This window comes from Mobula birostris, chromosome 4 (assembly GCF_030028105.1).
Source record: "Mobula birostris isolate sMobBir1 chromosome 4, sMobBir1.hap1, whole genome shotgun sequence".
Lineage (NCBI taxonomy): Eukaryota > Metazoa > Chordata > Chondrichthyes > Myliobatiformes > Myliobatidae > Mobula > Mobula birostris.
Window position 1 is genome coordinate 207,420,533 of NC_092373.1, and position 21,608 is coordinate 207,442,140.

At 50.0% G+C, this 21,608-nt stretch overlaps 1 protein-coding gene across 1 annotated transcript in view; it reads left to right on the forward strand.

The window, feature by feature from the left end:
- Positions 1 to 1,901: 1,901 nt before the first annotated feature.
- cpxm1a (carboxypeptidase X (M14 family), member 1a) overlaps positions 1,902 to 21,608 on the forward strand; it is a 71,917-nt gene continuing 52,210 nt past the window's right edge. The window contains exons 1-4 of the mRNA XM_072256852.1: positions 1,902 to 2,114; positions 4,882 to 4,956; positions 5,667 to 5,776; positions 20,520 to 20,659. Coding sequence (XP_072112953.1) covers positions 1,973 to 2,114; positions 4,882 to 4,956; positions 5,667 to 5,776; positions 20,520 to 20,659 — 467 coding nt within the window. The 5' untranslated portion in view covers positions 1,902 to 1,972. The remainder of the gene's footprint in view (positions 2,115 to 4,881; positions 4,957 to 5,666; positions 5,777 to 20,519; positions 20,660 to 21,608) is intronic.

Sequence of the window (21,608 nt, forward strand, 5' to 3'; positions counted from 1 at the left end):
CCTGAAGCCGTGTTACATATTGGTACCAATGACACAGGTAGGAAAAGGGAGGAGGTCCTGAAAACAGACCACAGGGAGTTAGGAAGGAAGTTGAGAAGCAGGACCTCAGGGGTAGTAATCTCGGGATTACTGCCTGTGCCACATGACAGTGAGTGTAGGAATAGAGTGAGGTAGAGGATAAATGTGTGGCTGAGGGATTGGAGCAGGGGGCAGGGATTCAGATTTCTGGATCATTGGGACCTCTTTTGCGACCTGTACAAAAAGGGACAGGTTGCACTTGAATCTGAGGGTTATAATTACGGGCAAATTTACTAGAGCTGTTGGGAGTGGTTTAAACTAATATGGCTGTCATACAGTGGGTGTTGAAGGTGGACCCAAATGCAAGACACAGACACTGAAGTACTGGGAGCTGGACTGGACTAGGCTTGGGGACAGAACTGGACACAGACGAGGAGCTGGGACAGGAACACAGACTTGGGCTAGGACTTTGGCTGGGAAAGCCAGACCAGGACAAGGGACTGGGAACTAGGAGCCTGGGTTTGGGCTCCGAGCCGGAGACTGGACAAGGACCCAGAACCTGGGTCTTGACTCAGGCTTGGACCCCAGAACTAGGCGAGGACATGACGTGGCTACAGGACTGGACGCAGGCTAGGGCTCTTCGATGAAATGGAGGGAGGAGAGGATAATGAAAGGGAGGTAGGAGGGGAGAATTAGAGGGAGGGAGGAGGGGGGAATTAGAGGGAGGGAGGAGGGGACGATAAGCGAGAGGAGAGGAGGGGATGATGACTGGGGGGGAGGAGAAAATGTTGCTAGTGAACGGGATTTTGAGAGGGAGCAAGGGGGAGGGGAGAATTAGAGGGAGCGGGAGAGGAGGGGAGGATGAGAGGGAGGGAGGAGGGGAGGATGAAATTGAGGGAGAAAGAATGAGAGGGAAGGAGAGTGCAGGGAGGGATGAGGATAGGATGAGAAGGATGGAAGGTGGAGGGGAGGATGAGGGGGAGGGGTGTGAAGGATGGAGGATGAGGGGAGAGGTGTGGAGGGTGGAGGATGGAGGATGAGGGGGAAGGATGTGGAGGGTAGGGGAGGGTGTGGAGGTGGGGAGGGGTGTGGAGGATGTGGATGATGAGGGGGAGGGTGTGGAGGATGAGGGGGAGGGGTGTGGAGGATGAGGGGGAGGGTGTGGAGGATGAGGGGGAGGGTGTGGAGGATGAAGGGGAGGGTGTGGAGGATGGAAGATGAAGGGGAGGGTGTGGAGGATGGAAGATGAGGGTGTGGAGGATGGAGGGGATTCAGAGGGCTCGGGTTGGGTGAGCCGGCGGTGAAGGGTTTTTTGGTGGGATTAGGGAGAGACACACGGGTCTGGGCAATGGGACGGGATCTTGCTTTACCTGAGCGAGGAGTCCTGGATAACCCACCTGGGGGAGAGACGCTGCCCGAGAAGGTGAGGCAACTCGGTCCCTGGCTGAGTGGGGATGGACACCGAGCAGATCGGGAGTGATTCGGAACGGGGGATGACGGACTGGCGGAGAGCGGTGGTGGATGAGGGGGGCCCGTCCCAGGAGGGGAGGGGAGGGGAGGGGAGGCAGGGCCTGTGTCTCGGTAACAAAAGGGTGAATGACGGGGGGTCCAGCTCCGCGGGGTGAGGTTGCGTTACTTATTCTGGTTCTGATTTGGGGCTCAGGTTCCCACCCCACCCTCCGCAGTGAACAGTGCCGGTCCGTTTCCTGCTGAGACCCTTGGACGGGGTCCGGTGCCGTAACCCGGGGGTAAGGTGGTGAGGTTAGTTCCATAACCGGAGGTGCGATGGGCGGTCGCGTATCTCGGGGTCCGTATCCGAAATGGGTGGGTGGTTCCGAAACCGGGAAGGGGCGGGCCGGGGGTGGTCCCGGGCGCTCCTGGCATTGACGCCCGCCGCTGGGCTTCCCACTCGGGCTGCCGCCGCCGCACCGCCCGGACCTGCCGAGCCGTCGGGATGGAGTCACCGATCTTCACCCTGCTGCTCGTCCTCTGCCTCCCGGCTGGGCTCCCCGGCGCTTCCATCCCACCGGAGCCGCGAACGTCCCCGGGCCCCGGGACACCCAGCTACCCAAAACCGTCCGGCAGCGCGGAAACAGGTGAGACCGGAGCCGGGGAGCGGGTCTGCTGGTGAGCTGGGTTCCTACCGGACCCTCCGAGCCTTGTGGGTCCGCTGTTGTTTAGCCGTCTTATTGTATTTGCTGCTCTAAAGCAACGCCAGGCGAAAATCTGAAACGTGGAGGAACCGACATTCAGGATCGGAGCGAAGTCAAAAATCCGAGGGGGATTTCGGGATCCTCGTGCAGGATTCCCTAAAGGTTAACTTCCAAGTTGAGTCGGTGGTGAGGAAGGCAAATGCAATGTTAGCATTTCATTTGAAGCGGACTAGAATATAAAAGCAGGGATGTGATGCCGAAGTTTGATAAGTCATGCGTTAGACCGCACTTGGAGTCTAGTGAGCGGCTTGGGGGCCCGCCATGTAAGAGAAGATGTGCTGACACTGGAAAGGTTCCGGACGAGGTTCGCGAGAACGATTCCGGGAATGAAAGGGTTAAAGTATTGGGCGCGTTTGATGGTTCCGGAGTTTCGAAGAATGAGGAGGGATTTCATCGAATACTGGACGGCCCGGGTAGAGTGGACGTGGAAAAGCTGTTTCCGACTGGGACGGAGGGGAGGGGAGGAGGTGCGGCGCGAACCCAGAGCGGGGCGGGGGGGGGCGTCCATTTAGAAGAGAAACGAGGAGAGTTTCCTCAGCCGGGGGGCGCTGAGCCTGTGGAATTCGTTGCCGCAGGCGTCTGTGGGGGCCAAGTCACTGGGCATGTTTAATGCGGAGATGAAAGTTTTTTGACCAAGTATTGAAGACCTTCGCTGCAGCAAGAATTAGTAACAGCAAACAAGCTCAACCCCGCGATGGAAGCATCACCTTTGTGAGAGCGACCACAGGCATTCTGGCTCCCACTCACGGCTGGCCAGGAGATCCCACAGCACGGCGTCGAGACCAGACATCCTCCTGCTGCCGCTGACGGTGCCCCGGGAGGAGGGTCTGTGGAGGCCCGAGAGAGGAAGCTGGCCAGAGATGAGGAGCTGGTCGGTAACCACTGGCTGTCAGAGGGGCGAAGCGCGTCCCCATTGAAACGGGGCGCCGGGGCTTCGCGGGACAGTCTCTTCACAGAGCCCTCGGTGCATTGGACCCCCGCCGATCCAAGGAGGCAGAAAGCCTCAGGACGGCTCTGAATGAAGTGAGCAAGTCCCTGGCGGTCTGCAGCACAGGCTACCTGAACCCGTCGTGGTTGGATCACCCAGGGCTGGGTGGCCTGGGCCAGGGTGTCTGATGTTGAAACCACCCAGGGTGCAGTAATGATGATGTGAGTGGAGCATCTGGAGATGTATTCATGGAAAAATGGAGCAGAGATTGACGGGGTCTTGATTAACCAGGGAGTGAATGGTTATGAGGAAAGGGCAGGAGAATGGGGCTGCCACCGTGGGATGGTGGAGTAGGTTCAATGGGCCAAATGGCCTAATTCTGCACCTATGTCTCATAAAAATAGTTGTTTTGTTCAACCCAAAGACAAAATAAGTAATTAGTGTAAACGAGGCATAGTGAGTTAGCGTTCATGGGTTCATGGCAGTGGGGAAGGAGCTGTTCCAAAAGGGTTGAGTGTGTGTTTTCAGGCTCCTGTACCTCCTCCCTGATGGTAGCAATGAGAACATAGAAATCTACAGCACATTACAGGCCCCTTGGCCCACAATGTTGTGATAACCATGTAACCTACTCTGCCTAGAATTTCCTGAGTGCGTAGCCCTCTATTTTTCTAAGCTCCATGTACCTACCTAAGACACTCTTTAAAAAAAACCCTATTGTATCCACCTCTGTCACCTTCGCTGGCAGAGCAGTCCACATACCCACCACTCTCTGACATCCCCCTTGTACCTACTTCCAAGCACCTTAAGACTATGCCCCCTCGTGTTAGCCATTTCAGCCCTGGGAAAAAGCCTCTGACTATCCACATGATCAATACCCCTCATCATCTTATACACTTCTATCAGGTCACCTCTCATCCTCCGTCGCTCCAAGGAGAAAAGGCCGAGTTCACTCAAGCTATTCTCACAATCCAGGCAACATCCTTGTAGATCTCCTCTGCACTCTTTCTATAGTTTCCACATCCTTCCTGTAGTGAGATGACCAGAACTGAACGCAGTACTCCAAGTGGGGTCTGACCAGGGTCCTATGTAGCTGTAACATTACCTCGCGGCTCTTGAACTCAATCCCATGGTTGATGAAGGCCAACACACCATACACCTTCTTAACAACACTGTCAACCTGCGCAGCAGCTTTGAGTGTTCTGTGGACATGGACCCCAAGATCCCGCTGATCCTCCAGACTGCCAAGAGAAGAGAGCATGTCTCACCCTTCCCTGCTGACTCCTCAATGAGGACTGGAGTGTGTTCCCTTAGCTCCTCCTTCCTGACGTCCACAATCACTTCCTTGGTCTCACTAACACTGAGTACAGGGTTGTTGCAGTGACACCACTCACCCGCCTAAACCATCCTGCTCCTGTACGACTGCTTGCCACCATCTAAAATCCTGCCAACACTCGATGGTGTCTGAGCTCTGCCTAGCCACACAGTCATGGGTGTGGAGAGAGAAGAGCAGAGGGGAGCTACAGTGTTGGCGATCAGCGAGGAGGAGCTGTTACGGGTCTGCGGTGTGTCTGATGGATTGTTACAGGAGGTTGTAGGCTGGGCAGCGGGGACATGGGTTGGGGGTGGGTGCGGAGGTTGAAGTTCTGGAAAGGCCATGCTTGATGGCCACAGCCACATTGACCCAGGCTCAGTGACCTCACCTATTCTCTATACATTGTGCAGGGACGCAGAGATCGAAGGTGGAGGCACCAGAACACATTACAGGGGACGTGTCAGATGGATCCGCACGGCAGGAAGGTCAGTCAGGGAGGACGTCTGCTCACACCCCCACCCCCCCCCCCGGGTCTCTGTGGGTTTGCCATCTTCTCCTGGGTCACTGCCTCCAGCCCCTGGGTCTCCATGGGGGTGCTGTATTGTCCCCGGGTGTCTACGAGATCCCATTCTCCCCTTGGGACAACTTCTCCCCCCCCCCCAAGGTCACTGTGGGGCCACTCTCCTTGGAGGAGAGTGACCTTAGTGATGTCAGGGTCATCATGGGGTCACCTTCTCCCTCTAAGGTCACCACATCGTCTCTGTCTTCCCCCAGCAGTCACCATCTGATCTCAGGGTCACAGGGCTGGTCCTGTCGGGTACTGTACAGCACAGGATGATTCCCTCCACCCCCTCAGCTTGTCCTGCCCATCACACCACATGACCCCCAGTTGGCACCTTCCAGTTGTTTCCATTCCCTCCATGAGCTCGTTCCTGACCCCAAGACACTCAGATTCCCTCCACCCCCTTCAGCTCAACCCTCTGCACCCCTCCCCCCACATTAGAATATCCCACTCATTCTTCTCGTGGAAAAGATCCTGGAATTCGGGGCCGGTTATCCTGCCAGAGTGAGCAATCCCAGTCCTGGGAGGGGCCCGGACCACCAGGGCGATGGAGGGGTTAATGTATGAACTGCGTTAATTTATCCACTGGGCCGGGCCCTGCTCTGCTCCCTGACCCCGTGGTGTTTTCTACAGAGTGTCCCCCGCTGGGGTTGGAGTCACTGAGAGTGGAGGACACACAGCTGACAGCCTCCAGCTACCTGAGGGTGGGGCTCGGACCGCACCGGGGGAGGCTCAACATTCAGGTCAGCCTGCCGGAGGGTGTGTGGGTGGAGAGGACAGCAGGGGACAGGTGTGAGGGTGCGTGGGGAAGGGTGGGAGGGGGAGACGGGTGGGGTGGGTGGGGAAGGGTGGACGGGGAGATGGGTGGGTGGGGAAGGGTGGGGGGAGACGGGTGGGGTGAGTGGGGAAGGGTGGATGGAGAGATGGGTGGGAAGGGTGGGGAAGGGTGGGAGGAGGAGACGGGTGGGGTGGACGGGGAAGGGTGGGGGGAGACGGGTGGGGTGGACGGGGATGGGTGGGGTGGGTGGAGAAGGGTGGGAGGGGGAGACAGGTGGGGTGAGTGGGGAAGGGTGGGGGGGGAGACAGGTGGGGTGAGTGGGGAAGGGTGGGAGGGGGAGACAGGTGGGGTGGGAGGGAGAGATGGGTGGGGTGGACAGGGAAGGGTGGGAGGGGGGAGACGGGTGGGTGCGAGGGGAAGGGTGGGAGGGGGAGACGGGTGGGGTGCGTGGGGAAGAGTGGGAGAGTTTGTAGATGGGAGGGAGAGATGAGTAGAAGAGTTTGTAAGTGGGAGAGGATATGGTATGGGAGGAGAGAGAAGGGTGGGTCATATTGGGAGGGAAGATAAAGGAGGAGAAATGAGGAACGGATTGTAGGTGGGAGGGAGTAGATTGGTGGTTTGTTCTGGGGAAAGCTGTGGGGAGGGTGTTAGTTGTTCAGGAAGAGGGAAGGGTGTTAGAGGTGGGTGCTCTGGGGAAGGGTATTGATTGTGCAGGGAGGGGGGAGATTGGAGGGTTTACTGGAGAAGAGTGTGCGGAAGGTATTAGTTTTACCTGGAGTGGTGAAGTGGATGGATTATACTGAGGAAAGGAGTGGGAGGGTGCTCATTGTACTTGAGGGGGTGTTGGTGAATTGTACTGGGGGAAGGGTGTGGGGAGGCTGTTAGTTTTACGGGGGGGGGGTGCGGCTGGGTTCTATGGGGGAAGGGTGTGGGGAAGGATGTTTATTGTACAGGGAGAGGGTGGTGGGTGGATTGTGCTGGGGAGGGGGTTTATTGTACAATGGGGGGCAGATGGGTGGATTGTACAGGGGAAGAGTGTGGGAAGGTATTAGTTGTACGGGGGGGCAGATGGATATATTGTAATGGCAAAGGGTGACAGTTGTACAGGGAGAGGGGACGCAGGTGGATTGTACTGGGGAAGGTTGTGGGAAGGGTGTTTATTGTACAGGGAGGCGATGTGGGTGGATTGTACTGTGGAGGGGGTTTATTGTACAATGGGGGGAAGATGGGTGGATGGTACTGGGGAAGGGTGTGGGAAGGTTTTAATTCTACAGGGAAGTGGGTGGATTCTACTGGATAAGTGTGTCGGGAGAGTGGTGGTTGTTCAAGGAGGGAGAGTTTGGTGGGTTGCACTGGGAAAGGTCTTGGTGAGGATATTAGTTGTACAGGGAAGAGTGAGATGAGTGGATTGTACTGGGGATGGGTGTTGGGAGGGTGCTAGTTGTTCAGGGAGAGGAGAGGTGGGTGGATTGAACTGGGGTTAGGGTGTGGGGTGTTGACCATTGTGCAAGGAGGGCTAGGTTTGTGGTTGTACTGGGGAAGTTTTTCATTGTACTGGGAGGGGGAAATGGGTTGTGTGGGTGAAGCAGCTGAATTGGTTGAGCAGAGAAACACAAGAGACACCAGGAACAGAAACTGGCATTCAGAAGAGTGAGGGGTGACCTCGTTGAAACCTGTCGAATGGTTAAGGCCTCAATACAGTGGATGTAAAGAGGATGGTTTCTGTGGTTGGAGAGGCCAAGACCAGAGGACACAGCCTCAGACCCAAGGGGCATCCTTTTAGAATGGAGATGAGCAATTTCTTTAGCCAGAGAGTGGTGAATCTGGAATTCGTTGGAACCACTGTTGGGTGTGGAGGCCAAGTCTTTATGTGTATCTAACGCAGAGGTTGATAGATTCTTGATTGGTAATAGTATGAAGGGACAAGGGAAGGCAGGAGATTGGGGCTGAGAGGGAAATTAGATCAGCCATGATGAGTTGGTGGAGCAAGTTCCATGGGCCAAATGGCCTAATTGCCTAATTTTGTTCCTGTATCTTAATGTCTTATGGGGTGGGTGGAGAGAAGTTAGTGTCATTTCAGGCCTAAACCTTGCATCAGTTCTTTGCAGCCTCTTGTGTCATCCCGAATAGTGAAGTATTCACCCTGGTGGCAGAGGGGTCGGGTGGAGGGTGCACGGCAGTGGTTTGTGGTGAGGAGTGAGATGGTTAGCGGTGACCTTCCGACTTTGTGTCTGGAGTCCTGAAGGGGTCGGGGGGGGCAGTGACCCACTCCACTGGGAACGAGACAGGAATTATCAGAGCAGGTTGAAGAAGAACGATGTTACTGTAGGTGTACATCATGCACAAGGGATGTCAGCAGGGTTCTGTGAGAGAGGACACAAGGAAGAGTGGCCGCAGAAAATGTGACATCACCTGAGATATCGTCTGGGACTCCACAGTCGTGTAGCAGTTAGCATGACAATGTGACAGGTTGGGGTGTCGGAGTTCAGAGTTCCATCCCTATGTCATCTGTAAGGAGTGTTTAAGTTCCTTCCTGTGTGCCCTAGTTTCTCCCTGCAGTCCAAAGATGTCCTGGTTAATAGGTTAATCAGTTATTGTGAATTGTTCTGTGATTCAGCTAGGGTTAAATCGAGGGTTGCTGGTCCGTAAAGCTTGTTGGACAGAAGGACCCAAAAGATTAGGGCCACTAGAGAGGGTCATGGCAGAGCAAGAGTGGAAGGCTATGTGAGAGGGAAGAGCAAGACTGATCTTAGTCGTGGGCTGAAGGGACTGTTGTGTGTTCTAATATTCTATGCAGTAAAGGTTACTGTAGAGGGTGGAAGTGGTGATGTAAGGATGAGATAGAGCCCTACAATACAGATACAGGCCCTTTGGTGCAACTCCCCATGCCCACCCAGATGCCCATCCAAGCTGGACCCATTTGCCCACTTTGACCCATAACCTTTCCTATCCATTTACTGGTACAACTGTCTTTTGAATGTTACAAATAGAAACATAGAACCAGCCAATGGCAGCTCATTGCACAACCATTCTACCCCTTGCATGAGGAAAACATCCTATTAAAGATCCCCATCTCACCTCAAACTTGTGCCTTCTGGACCTTGATAGACCAACCCTGGGAAAAACACTGAGCAGATAAATCTTATTTGGAGTGAGGGTGAGCAGGCTCCTGGGGCCTATGGGCAGGTTAGCAAGTGAGAAGGGTTCAGTGCGTGGGGTCTGATGGGTACATCTGGTCCAGCATAGAGAGCTGGGTCTCTGCTCTGCATACCTAGTGCAGGCAGAGCAGGTGACAAGGTCTGTGACATGGGAGAGTTCCTGAAATTCCCGTCTCCGGGTACGTAGGCAGCTGGTCTTTCTGGTCAACAGCAGGTTGGGCAAACAAATCAAAAGCAGATGTTATCATCACTGATATATGTTGTGAAGTTTGTTTTATGGCAGCAGAACATAGAAGTTACCATAAATTACAATAAGACAAATAGTAGATTCCAGTTATCAAGACCCATTGGGACCAGTACACCTTGCCCAATTAAGCAACTGCCCCAATTAGCCAAAGTTCCAATGAAATAGTTAGAAAGATATTTAAAAAAACTCATTTTGAGTAATGTGTTTATTTTAATTTGTATTTTAATGAAAAATTGGAACACTATCCATACAATGCTTTCAACAGTAAGCTGGGTGCTCGAGAGTGTCAGTGGCCATTAGTGGGTGAAGTTACCATCACTAGGGAGAAGGTGCTTGGGAAACTGGAAGGTCTGAAGTCACCTGCACCATGTAGTGTACACTCTGGGGTTCTGAAAAAGGTGGTGAAGGGATCACAGAGACATCAGTAATCAGCTTTTAAGAGTTAATGGATTCTGAAATGATTCCGGAGGACTGGAAAATTGGAAATGTCACTACACTGTTCAGGAATGGAGACAGGCAGATGAAATGAAATTATAGACGAGTTAGTCTGACCTCAGTCATTGGGAAGATGTTGGAATCAATTGTTAAGGATGAGGTTTCATAGGAAGAGAGAATTTAGAGAGCTGGGTAGAAAGCTGAGAAGCAGAACCTCTCAGGTAGTAATTTCTGGATTGCTGCCTGTGCCACGTGCCAGTGAGGGTAGAAACAGGATGATTTGGCAGATAAATGTGTGGCTGAGAAGTTGGTGAAGGGGGCAGGGCTTCAGGTTCTTGGATCATTGGGATCTCTTCTGGTGGGGTATGACCCGTTCAAAAGTGATGGGTTGCACCTGAACATGAGGGGACCAATATTCTAGTGGGCAGGTTTGTTAGAGCTGTTGGGGAGCGTTTAAACTAATTTGGCAAGGGGATGGGAACCAGGATGACGGTACTCAGGATAGGACGGATGGTAAAAAATCAAAGATACTGTGCAGTCAGACTGTCAGGAAGGGCAGGCAGATGATAGGACAAAATTGCAGCCAGCAGGGAGAGTATCAGTGCATTAGGAATGCAGAATCAAAAAGGGTGGCAAATACAGTATTCAAAGTGCTATATCTCAATGCACAGAGTATAAGAAATGAGGTGGATAATCTTGTTACACTTTTACAGATTGTCAGGTATGATGTTGTGGCCATCACTGAATCATGACTGAAGGGTGGTTGTAGTTGGGAGCTAAATGTCCAAGGTTACACGTTATATCGAGGGACAGGAAGGTAGGCAGAGGGGGTGGTGTGGCTCTACTGGTAAAGAATGGCATCAAATCAGTAGAAAGATGTGACACAGGATCAGAAGATGTTGAATCCTTGTGAGTTAAGTTAAGAAACTGCAAGGGTAAAAGGACCCTGATGGCAGTTATATACAGGCCTCCCAACAGTGGCTGAGATGTGGACCACAGATACAACAGGAAATAGAAAAGGCAAGTCAAAAGGGCAATGTTATGGTAGTTATGGGAGATTTTAACATGCAGGTGGATTGGGAAAATCAGGTTGGTAATGAATCTCAAGAGAATGAATTTGCTGAATGCCTTCAAGATGGGTTTTTAGAGCAGTTGCTCGTTAAGCCTACTAGGGGAGGAGAAATAAATATGCCCACTATTTTCTAAATGGGGATAAAATCCAAAAATCTGAGATGCAGAGGGACTTGGGAGTCCTTGCGCAGAACACCCTAAAGGTTAACTTGCAGGTAGAGTTGGTGGTGAGGAAGGCAAATGCCATGTTAGCATTCATTTCAAGAGGTCTAGAATACAAGAGCAGGGATGTGATGCTGAGGCTTTATAAGGCACTGGTGAGGCCTCACCTCGAGTATTGTGAACAGTTTTGGACCCCTCATATTAGTAAAGATGTGCTGGCATTGGAGAGAGTTCAGAGAAGGTTCACAAGGATGATTCAAAGGTTCAAAGGTACAAATTAATGTCAGAGAAATGTATAAAAATACATCGTGAGATGCTTATTCTTTGCAACCTTCCATGAAAACAGAGTGCCCCAAAGAATGAATGACAGTTAAATGTTAGAACCCCAAAGTCACCCCCAGCTCCCCCCCCCCTGCACGTAAGCATCAACAACCAACAATCCCCCTTCCCGCACCGGCAAAAAAAGTATCGGCACCCGCCACCAAGCACTCAAGTGTGCAGCAAGGCATCAGTAAAGACACAGACTTGCAGTACTCCAAAGACTATATTGTTCACCCGGCATTCGACATAGCACAGACTCGCTCTCTCCCTAATAAGGGAGAAAAAGGTGTCTCCATTTTCCCAGCGAGTGGGGAGACATAACAAACAACTCGATGTTAGAAGTCCGCCACGTCACTTTTTTCAAACTCTGTGCCCAAAGATCACGATCATGAATCTCTGGGTGCACAGCCGCAGATATTCCGACACCTCTGACGACACACGGGTCTCCTGTTATGACACCGACCCTCAATCCACCCATGTTGCCTCCCAGGTACCAGGGTACAGGTTGTCTCGGATCGGGTGCAGAGTATTCTGAAGAGCGAATGAACAGCCAGAAGTCTTGGTACACCTTGGTACCAATGACATAGGTAGAAAAAGGGAGGAAGTCCTGAAGAGACAATTCAGAGAGTTGGGTAGGAAGCTGAAAAGCAGGACCTCCAGGGTAGTAATCTCAGGATTGCTGCCTGTGCTACGTGCTAATGAGCATAAGAATAGCACAATCAAGCATATTAATGCATGGCAGAGAGACTGGTGTAGGGGGCAGGGCTTCAGATTCCTGGATCATTGGGGCCTCTTCTGGGGGAGGTACGACCTGTACCAAAAGGACAGGTTACTCCTGAATCCAAAGGGGTCCAATATCCTAGCGGGCAGGTTTAACAGAGCTGTGGGGGAGGGTTTAAACTAATTTGGCAGGGGATGGGAAGTGGAGTGATAGGGCTGAGAAAGGGGAAAACAGAAATAAATCAAAGATAGCATGCAACAGAAATGATAGAAAGGACAGGCAGGAGATGAGTCATAATCGCAGCCAGTGGGATGAGTTACAGGACAATAGAGGCATGGTGCAGTTAAAACAGAAAGCAACAAATACTGGACTGAGAGTGTTGTACAGTGTATTTGAATGCATGCAGCATTCGTTGGAATTTAGAAGATTGAGGGGGGATCTGATTGAAACGTATAAAATCCTAAAGGGATTGGACAGGCTAGATGCAGGAAGATTGTTTGCGATATTGGGGAAGTCCAGAACGAGGGTTCACAGTTTGAGGATAAAGGGGATGCCTTTTAGGACCGAGATTAGGAAAAACTTCTTCACACAGAGAGTGGTGAATCTGTGGAATTCTCTGCCACAGGAAACAGTTGAGGCCAGTTCATTGGCTATATTTAAGAGGGAGTTAGACATGGCCCTTGTGTCTAAAGGGATCAGGGGGTATGGAGAGAAAGCTGGTACAGGGTTCTGAGTTGGATGATCAGCCATGATCATACTGAGTGGCAGTGCAGGCTCGAAGGGCCGAATGGCCTACTCCTGCACCTATTTTCTATGTTTCTATAAGAAGTAAAATGGACGATCTTGAAATTCAGCTACAGATTGGCAAGTATGACGTTGTGGCCGTCTCTGAAACTTGGCTGAAGGATGGCTGCCATTGGGAGCTGAATGTCCAAGGATATACGGTGTATCAGAAAGATAGGTTAGTAGGCAGAGGGGGTGGTGTGATCCTGTGTATGAGAAATAATATTAAATCATTTGAAAGGGATGACATAGGATTAGAAGGTGTAGAGTCTCTATGGGATGAGTTAAGAAATGACAAGGGTAAAAGGACCCTAATGGCAGTTGTATACAGGCCTCCAAACAGCAGCCGGGATGTGGATTACAAATTACAGGAGGAGATAGAAAAGGCGTGTCAGAAAGGCAATGTCATGATAATCGTTGGGGATTTTAACATAAAAGTGGATTGAGAAAACCAGGTCAGTACTGGACCTTGATACAGAATTTTGTAGAATGTCTAAGGGATGGCATTTTAGAACATCTTGCTGTTGAGCCCACTAGGGAATCAGCTGTGCTGGATTCAGTGTTCTGCAATGATCCGGAGGTGATAACAGAGCTTAGGGTTAAGGAACCCTTAGGGAACAGTGATCACAATATGATCGAGTTCACTTTGAAAATTGAGAGGGATAAAGTAAATTCCAATGTGTTGGTATTTCAGTGGAATAAAGGAAATTATAATGGCATGAGAGGGGAACTGTCTAAGGTTGACTGGAAAGAGACACTAGCAGGAAGGACAGCAGAGCAGCAATGGCTGGAGTTCCTGTGAAAAATGAGGGAAGTGCAAGACAGATATATTCCAATTAAGATGAAGGACACCACCATGGCTGACAAGTGAAGTCAGCCAAAGTAAAAGCAAAAGAGAGGGCATATGAGGAAACCAAAGCTAGTGGGAAGATAGAGGATTGGGAAGCTTTTAAAAACTTGCAGAAGGAAACTAAGAAGGTCATTAGGAAGGAAAAGATGAATTATGAAAGGAAGCTGGCGACTATCAAAGAAGATACTGAAAGCTTTTTTAATTACATAAAGGGTAAAAGAGAGTTGAGGGTAGATATAGGACCAACAGAAAATGATGCTGGAGATATTGTAACGAGAGACGCAGAAATGGCAGAGGAACTGAATGCGTATTTTGCATCAGTCTTCACAGTGGAAGACATCTGCAGTATACCAGAGATTCAAGAGTGTCAGGGAAGTGAAGTTTGTGCGGTGAAAATTATGACTAAAAAGGTGCTCAGGAAGCTTAATGGTCTGAGGGTGGATAAATGTAGAAACATAGCAAACCTACAGCACAATACAGGCACTTCGGCCCACAAGGCTGTGCCGAGCATGTCCTTACCTTAGGAATTACCTAGGGTTACCCATAGCCCTCTTTTTTTTTTTTAGCTTCAAGTACCTATACAAGAGTCTCTGAAAAGACCCTATTGTATCTGCCTCCACCACGGTTGCCAGTCGCCCATTCCACACACTCACCTCTCTCTGCGTAAAAAAAAAAACTTACCCCTGACATCTCCATTGTACCTACCTCCAAGCACCTTAAAACTGTGTCCTCTTGTGTTAGCTATTTCAGCCCTGGGAAAAAGCCTCTGACTATCCACACGATCAATGCCTCTCATCATCTTATACACCTCCATCAGGTCACCTCTCATCCTCCGTCGCTCCAAGGAGAAAAGGCTGAGTTCATGCAACCTATTCTCATAAGGCATGCTCCCCAATCCAGGCAACATCCTTGTAAATCTCCTCTGCACCCTTTCTATGGCTTCCACATCCTTCCTGTAGTGAGGCAGAACTCAGCACAGTACTCCAAGTGGGGTCTGACCAGGGTCCTATATAACTGCAACATTACCTCTCGGCTCCTAAACTCAATCCCACGATTGATGAAGGCCAATGCACCGTATGCCTCCTTAACCACAGAGTCAACCCGCGCAGCTGCTTTGAATGTCCTATGGACTCAGACCCCAAGATCCCTCTGATCCTCCACACTGCCAAGAGTCTTACCATTACTGCTATATTCTGTCATCATATTTGACCTACCAAAATGAACCACCTCACACTTATCTGGGTTGAACTCCATCTGCCACTTCTTAGCCCAGTTTCTGATCCTATCAATGTCCCGCTGTAACCTCTGACAGCCCTCCACACTATCCACAACACCCCCAACCGTTGTGTCATCAGCAAATTTACTAACCCATCCCTCCACTTCCTCATCCAGGTCATTTATAAAAATCACGAAGAGTCCCAGAACAGATCCCTGATGCACACCACTGGTCACCGACCTCCATGCAGAATATGACCCATCCACAATCACTCTTTGCCTTCTGTGGGCAAGCCAGTTCTGGATCCACAAAGCAATGTCCCCTTGGATCCCATGCCTCTTTAATTTCTCAGTAAGCCTTGCATGGGGTACCTTATCAAATGCCTTGCTGAAATCCATATACACTACATCTACTGCTCTTCCTTCATCAATGTGTTTAGTCACATCCTTAAAAAAATTCAATATGGCTCGTAAGGCACAACCTGCCTTTCACAAAGCCATGCTGACTATTCCTAATCATATGCCTCTCCAAATGTTCATAAATCCTGCCTTTCAGGATCTTCTCCATCAACTTACCAACCACTGACGTAAAACTCACTGGTCTATAATTTCCTGGGCTATATCTACTGCCTTTCTTGAATAAGGGAACGACATCCGCAACCTTCGGATCCTCTGGAACCTCTCCCATCCCCATTGATGGTGCAAAGATCATCGCCAGAGGCTCAGCAATCTCCTCCCTCGCCTCCCACAGTAGCCTGGGGTACATCCTGTCTGGTCCTGGTGACTTATCCAACTTGATGCTTTCCAAAAGTTCCAGCACATCCTCTTTCTTAATGTCTACACGCTCAAGCTTTTCAGTCCACCGTAAGTCATCCCTACAATCGCCAAGATCCTTTCCCGTAGTGAATACTGAAGCAAAGTATTCATTAAGTATCTCTGCTATCTCCTCCAGTTCCATACACATTTTTGCACTGTCACACTTGATTGGTCCTATTCTCTCACGCCTTATCCTCTCCTGGGTAAATCTCCTGGACCTGATGGAATGCACTCTCGGGTTCTGAAGGAAGTAGCTGGGGAGATTGTGGAGGCATTTACAATGACCGTTCAATAATCGATAAATTCCGGCATTGTACCGGATGACTGGTAAATTGCAAATGTTACTCCACTATTTAAGAAGGGTGAGAGGCAGCAGAAAGGAATCTATAGACCTGTTAGCCAGACATCAGTGGTTAGGAAGTTGTTGGAATCGATTATTAAGGAGGAGATTACGGAGTACCTGGAGGCACATGACAAGGTAGGCCAAAGCCAGCATGGTTTTCTGAAAGGAAAATCCTGCCTGACTAACCTACTGCAATTCTTTGAGGAAATTACAAGCAGGGTAGACAAAGGAGATGCAGTAGACGTGGTGTGCTTGGATTTTCAGAAGGCCTTTGACAAGGTGCCACACATGAGGCTTTTAGCAAGATAAGAGCCCATGGAATTACAGGGAAGTTACTAGCATGGGTGGAGCATCAGCTGGTCGGCAGAAAACAGAGAGTGGGAATGAAGGGATCCTATTCTGGCTGGCTGCCAGTTACCAGTGGAGTTCCACAGGGGTCGGTGTTGGGACCGCTGCTTTTTACAATGTATGTCAATGATGTGGACTACAGTAATGGATTTGTGGCTAAATTTGTGGATGATGCAAAGATAGGTGGAGGAGCGGGTAGTGTTGAGGAAGCAGAGAGCCTGCAGAGAGACATAGATAGTTTAGGGGAATGGACAAAGAAGTGACAAATGAAATACAATGTTGGAAAGTGTATGGTCATGCACTTTGCTGGATGAAATAAATGAGCAGATTATTATTGAGATGGAGAGAGAATTCAAAATGCAGAGATGTGAAAAGGACTTGGGAGTCCTTGTGCAAGATATCCTAAAGGTTAACCTCCAGGTTGAGTCAGTTGTGAAGAAGGCGAATGCAATGTTGGCGTTCATTTCTAGAGGTATAGAATATACGAGCAGGGATGTGATGTTGAGGCTCTATAAGGCACTCATGAGACCACACTTGGAGTACTGTGTGCAGTTTTGGGCTCTTTATTTTAGAAAGGATATACTGACATTGGAGAGGGCTCAGAGAAGATTCACAAGAATGATTCCAGGAATGAGAGGGTTACCATATGAGGAACATCTGGCAGCTCTTGGGCTGTATTCCCTGGAGTTCAGGAGAATGAGGGGCGATCTCATAGAAATATTCCAAATGTTAAAAGACATGAACAGATTAGATGGTGGTTAAGTTATTTCCCATGATAGGGGAGTCTAGGACAAGAAGGCACGACTTCAGGTTTGAAAGACATCCATTTAGAATCAGAGTCAGGTTTATTGTCACCGGCATGTGACGTGAAATTTGTTAACTTAGCAGCAGTTCAATGCAATACATAATCTAGCAGACAGAGAAAAAAAAATACATAATAAAATAAAAATAAAATAAAACATAATAAATAAACAACTAAATCAATTACTTATTTGAATAGATTTTTAAAAATGTGCAAAAAACAGAAATACTATATATTAAAAAAAGTGACGTCGTGTCTAAGGATTCAATGTCCATTTGGGAATCGGATGGCAGAGGGGAAGAAGCTGTTCCTGAATCACTGAGTGTGCGTCATCAGGCTTCTGTACCTCCCACCCAATGTAACAGTGAGAAAAGGGCATGTCCTGGGTGCTGGAGGTCCTTAATAATGGACGCTGCCTTTCTGAGATACCGCTCCCTAAAGATGTCCTGGGTACTTTGTAGGCTAGTGCCCAAGATGGAGCTGACTGAGACATGAAGAAATCACATTAGTCAGAGGGCAGTAAATCTGTGGAATTTGTTGCCATGAGCGGCTGTCATTGTCATTGGGTGTATTTAAGGCAGAGATAACTCGGTTCTTGATTAGCCAGGGCCTCAAATGGTATGGGGATGGTGAATCTGTGGAATTCATTGCTGTAGATCCCAAGTCATTGGGTATACTTAAAACAGATGTGTTAGGTTCTCGATCAGACGGAGCATAAAGAGTTACCAGGAGACGGATGGCAGGAGAGGGATTGTGAGGGAAATGGTTCGGCTGTGATGGAATGGTGGAGCAGACTGTGCCGAGTGGCCAGATTCTGGTCTAGCTCCAGTATTATAAAACTGTTTTCGTTTCGAAGAGTTATCGACAAAGGAACTGATCCAGTGTATGCTGCTGTTCTCTTTTGATTGACTGTAGCAGAAGAGAGTCAGCACGGAGCCCGAGAGCAGGCGGTGGCCTGCTTTCACAGTGTGCTTTTGATGATCGCATCCCCCAAATCGGTTTCACTGTAACATCCATGATGACTGTTGATATCGGCAAAATCTTTCTAGTTGCTAACTTGTTGAAGTGGTGAAATCATTTTGATTTCACTCCTGTCATTTCTGCCATATCCAAGCCTGTAGTGAGCAAAACAGTTCTTTCAATCCTGCAATCATTTTCATGAACCTCAGTATTTTTGTATTTTCTCTCCATTTAGAAAATATTCAACCCTTTTACTTCTACCAAAGTGTATGAGCATACACTTCCGGATACTGTATTCCATCTGCCATTTCTTTGCCCATTCTCCTAAGCTGCCTCAGTCCTTCTGTAGCCTCCCTGCTTCCTCAGCAATACCAGTCTTTGTATCGCCTGCACACTTGACCACAAAGCCGTCGATCCATCACCCTACGGGATAATGTGAAAAGAAGCAGTAAATGAAGGGGCTCCCAGCAATTCACTCCATTAGTTCCTGTGCTTTGAGAGTTGTCCCAAATAAGCAGCTGCCCCAATTGACTGATAGCCCAACTAACCAGAATACACCTTATATAGTCTAAAATTAAATGAATAGTGCAAGAGAGAGGAATAACAAGGTAGTTCAGAAATGTGATAGCGGAGGGGAAGAAACTGTTTTTAAAACATTGAGTGTGCATTTCTCCACGGGCTGTCTCCTCACCAAGACTGCAGGTGCGATGAGGCCCAGTAGGAAAGTCCACTGAACCGATCCCGCGAATGGACAACTGTCCTGTGAGGGACGACCGGGCAGGAATGGGTTAAACCGTCAGATAGAATGGACAACTATCCTGTGAGGGACGACTGGGCAGGAATGGGTTAAACCGTCAGATAGAATGGACAACTATCCTGTGAGGGACGACCGGGCAGGAATGGGTTAGACCGTCTGATAGAATGGACAACTATCCTGTGAGGGACGACCGGGCAGGAATGGGTTAGACCGTCAGATAGAATGGACAACTATCCTGTGAGGGACGACCGGGCAGGAATGGGTTAGACCGTCTGAGGGGGTTTGTTTGGAACTCATTAGGTCTGAAGAGTCTCAAAGGATGGTTGTGGGGGTGTGGGGGGTGGGGTTAGGTGGCACATCTCCTCTAGGGGGAGAATAATTGCAACACTGAGACCAGGGGGTCCTGGAGAAGTGAAATGTCATTGAGGCAACAAGCAACCAGAGTGAGATTAAAATCTGATTGTAAAACGGAGGAGCATTTGCTGGGACTAGGGACCCTTCACCAATGCAGAGCTGAATTCATGTAGTAGAGAGAGGGGGGGTGAAGGAGGGTGGGGGGCTGTAGAGTGGGAGGGGGTTGGTGGAGGGGGAGGTTTGAGGGAGTAGAAGAGAAAGAGAGGAGGGGTGAGTGGAAGAGAAAGGGAGGAGTGGGTGGATGGAGGGGAGAGGGAGAAGGTTGACAGGGAGTGTTGAGGGAAGGGTAGGATTGAGGAAGGGGGACATGATTGAGGGTGTGGGTTGAGGGAATGGGTTGACAGAGGGAATAGGGTTGATGGAGAGGGGGAGAGGGCTGAGGAAGGAGGAGAGGATTGAGGGAGGAGGAGAGGGTTGAGGGAAAGAGGAATGAGCAAGGGGGAGTGAGTTGAGAGAGAGGGGAGAGGATTGAGGGAGGGGTGAGGAGTGAGAAAGGGAGGAGTGGGTGGATGGAGGGAAGAGGGAGAAGGTTGACAGGGAGGATTGAGGGAGATGGGAAGTGATTGAGGGAGGGGGAGAGGATTGAGAGTGTGGGTTGAGAGAATGGGTTGACAGAGAGGGGATAGGGTTGATGGAGAGGGGGAGAGGGCTGAAGGAGGAGGTTTGAGGGAGGGAAAGAGGAATGAGCAAGGGGAAGAGGGTTGAGGGGGAGGTGGGTTGAGGGAGAGGGGAGAGCATTGAGGGAGGGGGAAGAGGGGTGAGTGAGGGGGAGAGGTTTGAGTTAAGGGGAAAAGGTTTGAGGAAGGGGAGGAGGGCTGAGTGGGCAGTCAGAAAGGGGTGAGTGAGAGGGGAGAGGGTTGTGGGAGGGTGAGAATTTGAGGGAGAGGAAGGTTGAGGGAAAGGGATGAGGAGTGTGGGAGAGATAGAGATGGGATGGAGATAACGATGGAGATAGGGGTTGAATAGAGAGACGGGGAGGGGAAGGGTGAGGGAGAGGGATAGACAGGCATGGTGGAGAGAGGGTGGGAGGAGGGGGGAGACAGGGAAGAGGCTGATGGGGAGGGAGGTAGGAAAGTGGTGGGTGGAGGTGGAGACATAGAAAGAGAGACAGGCACAGGGATGGGTAGTAATGGAGATGGTGAGAGAGAGAGAGGCGGATAGACGTGCGGGTGGGAGATGTGCAGACAGACAGTGAGACACTCAGTCTGAGAGACAGAGACACGGTGTGACAGTCGGGGCTAGACGTGAGGGTGGGAGGAGGCTGGAGTGGCATTGTGTGGACACTGAGGCCCTGCTTGTGTCCAGGCTGGGATCTATGAGGAGGATTATTACGATGGAGCCTGGTGTGCTGCCCACGAGGACACGGAGCAGTGGCTGCAGCTCGATGCTCAGAAGCTGATCAAGTTCACTGGAGTCGTCACCCAGGGCCGGAATTCGATCTGGAGGTGAGACACTCCATGTCTCCACATCCACCCCCACCTCCCAAATCCACCCCCTCACCACATCCACCCCCACCTCCCATGTCCACCCCCATCTCCCACAGCTACCCCATCTCACCACACCCACATCCATGTCCCCACATCTACCCCATTTCACCACTTCCACCTCATCTCACCACTTCCACCTCTATCACCCCCATATGAACCCCATCTCCCCTTGCCTCTGTCACCCCCATCTCCCCTACCCATCTCTGACTGTCACCTCTACATCTAACCCCCACCCACAGTCATAGAAAAGTGCACCCACTCAGCCCATCTAGTCCATGCTGAACCATTCCAAATGCCAACTCCCATCAACCTGCACTGGGACCATGGCCCTCCATCGCCCTACTCTCCATGTACCTATCAAAACTTCACTTAAATGTTGAAATTGAGCTTGCATGCACCACTTGTACTGGAAGCTCATTTCATGCTCTCACAACCCTCTGAATGAAGAAGTTCCCCTCATGTTTCCCCTAAACTTATCATCTTTCACCCCTTAATCCATGACATCTGGTTGTAGTCCCACCCAACCTCAGTGGAAAAAATGTTGCTTGCACTTACCCTATCTGTACCCCTCATAATTTTGTATACGTCTATCAAATTTCCCCTCAATCTTCTGTTATAAAAAATACAGTCCTTACCTATTCAATCTTTCCTAATAACTCAGGTCCCCCAGACCCAGCAACATCCCTGTAAATTTTCTTTGCATTCTTTCAACCGTGTTTACATTTTTCCTGTAGGTAGGTGACCAAAACTGCATACAACACTGCAAATTAGCACACACCAACATCTTATACAATTTCAACATAACATCCCATCTCCAGTACTCAGTATTTTGATTTATGAAGGCCAATTTGTCAAAAGCTTTCTTTATGACCCCAACTACCTGTGATGTTACTTTCAGTGAATTATG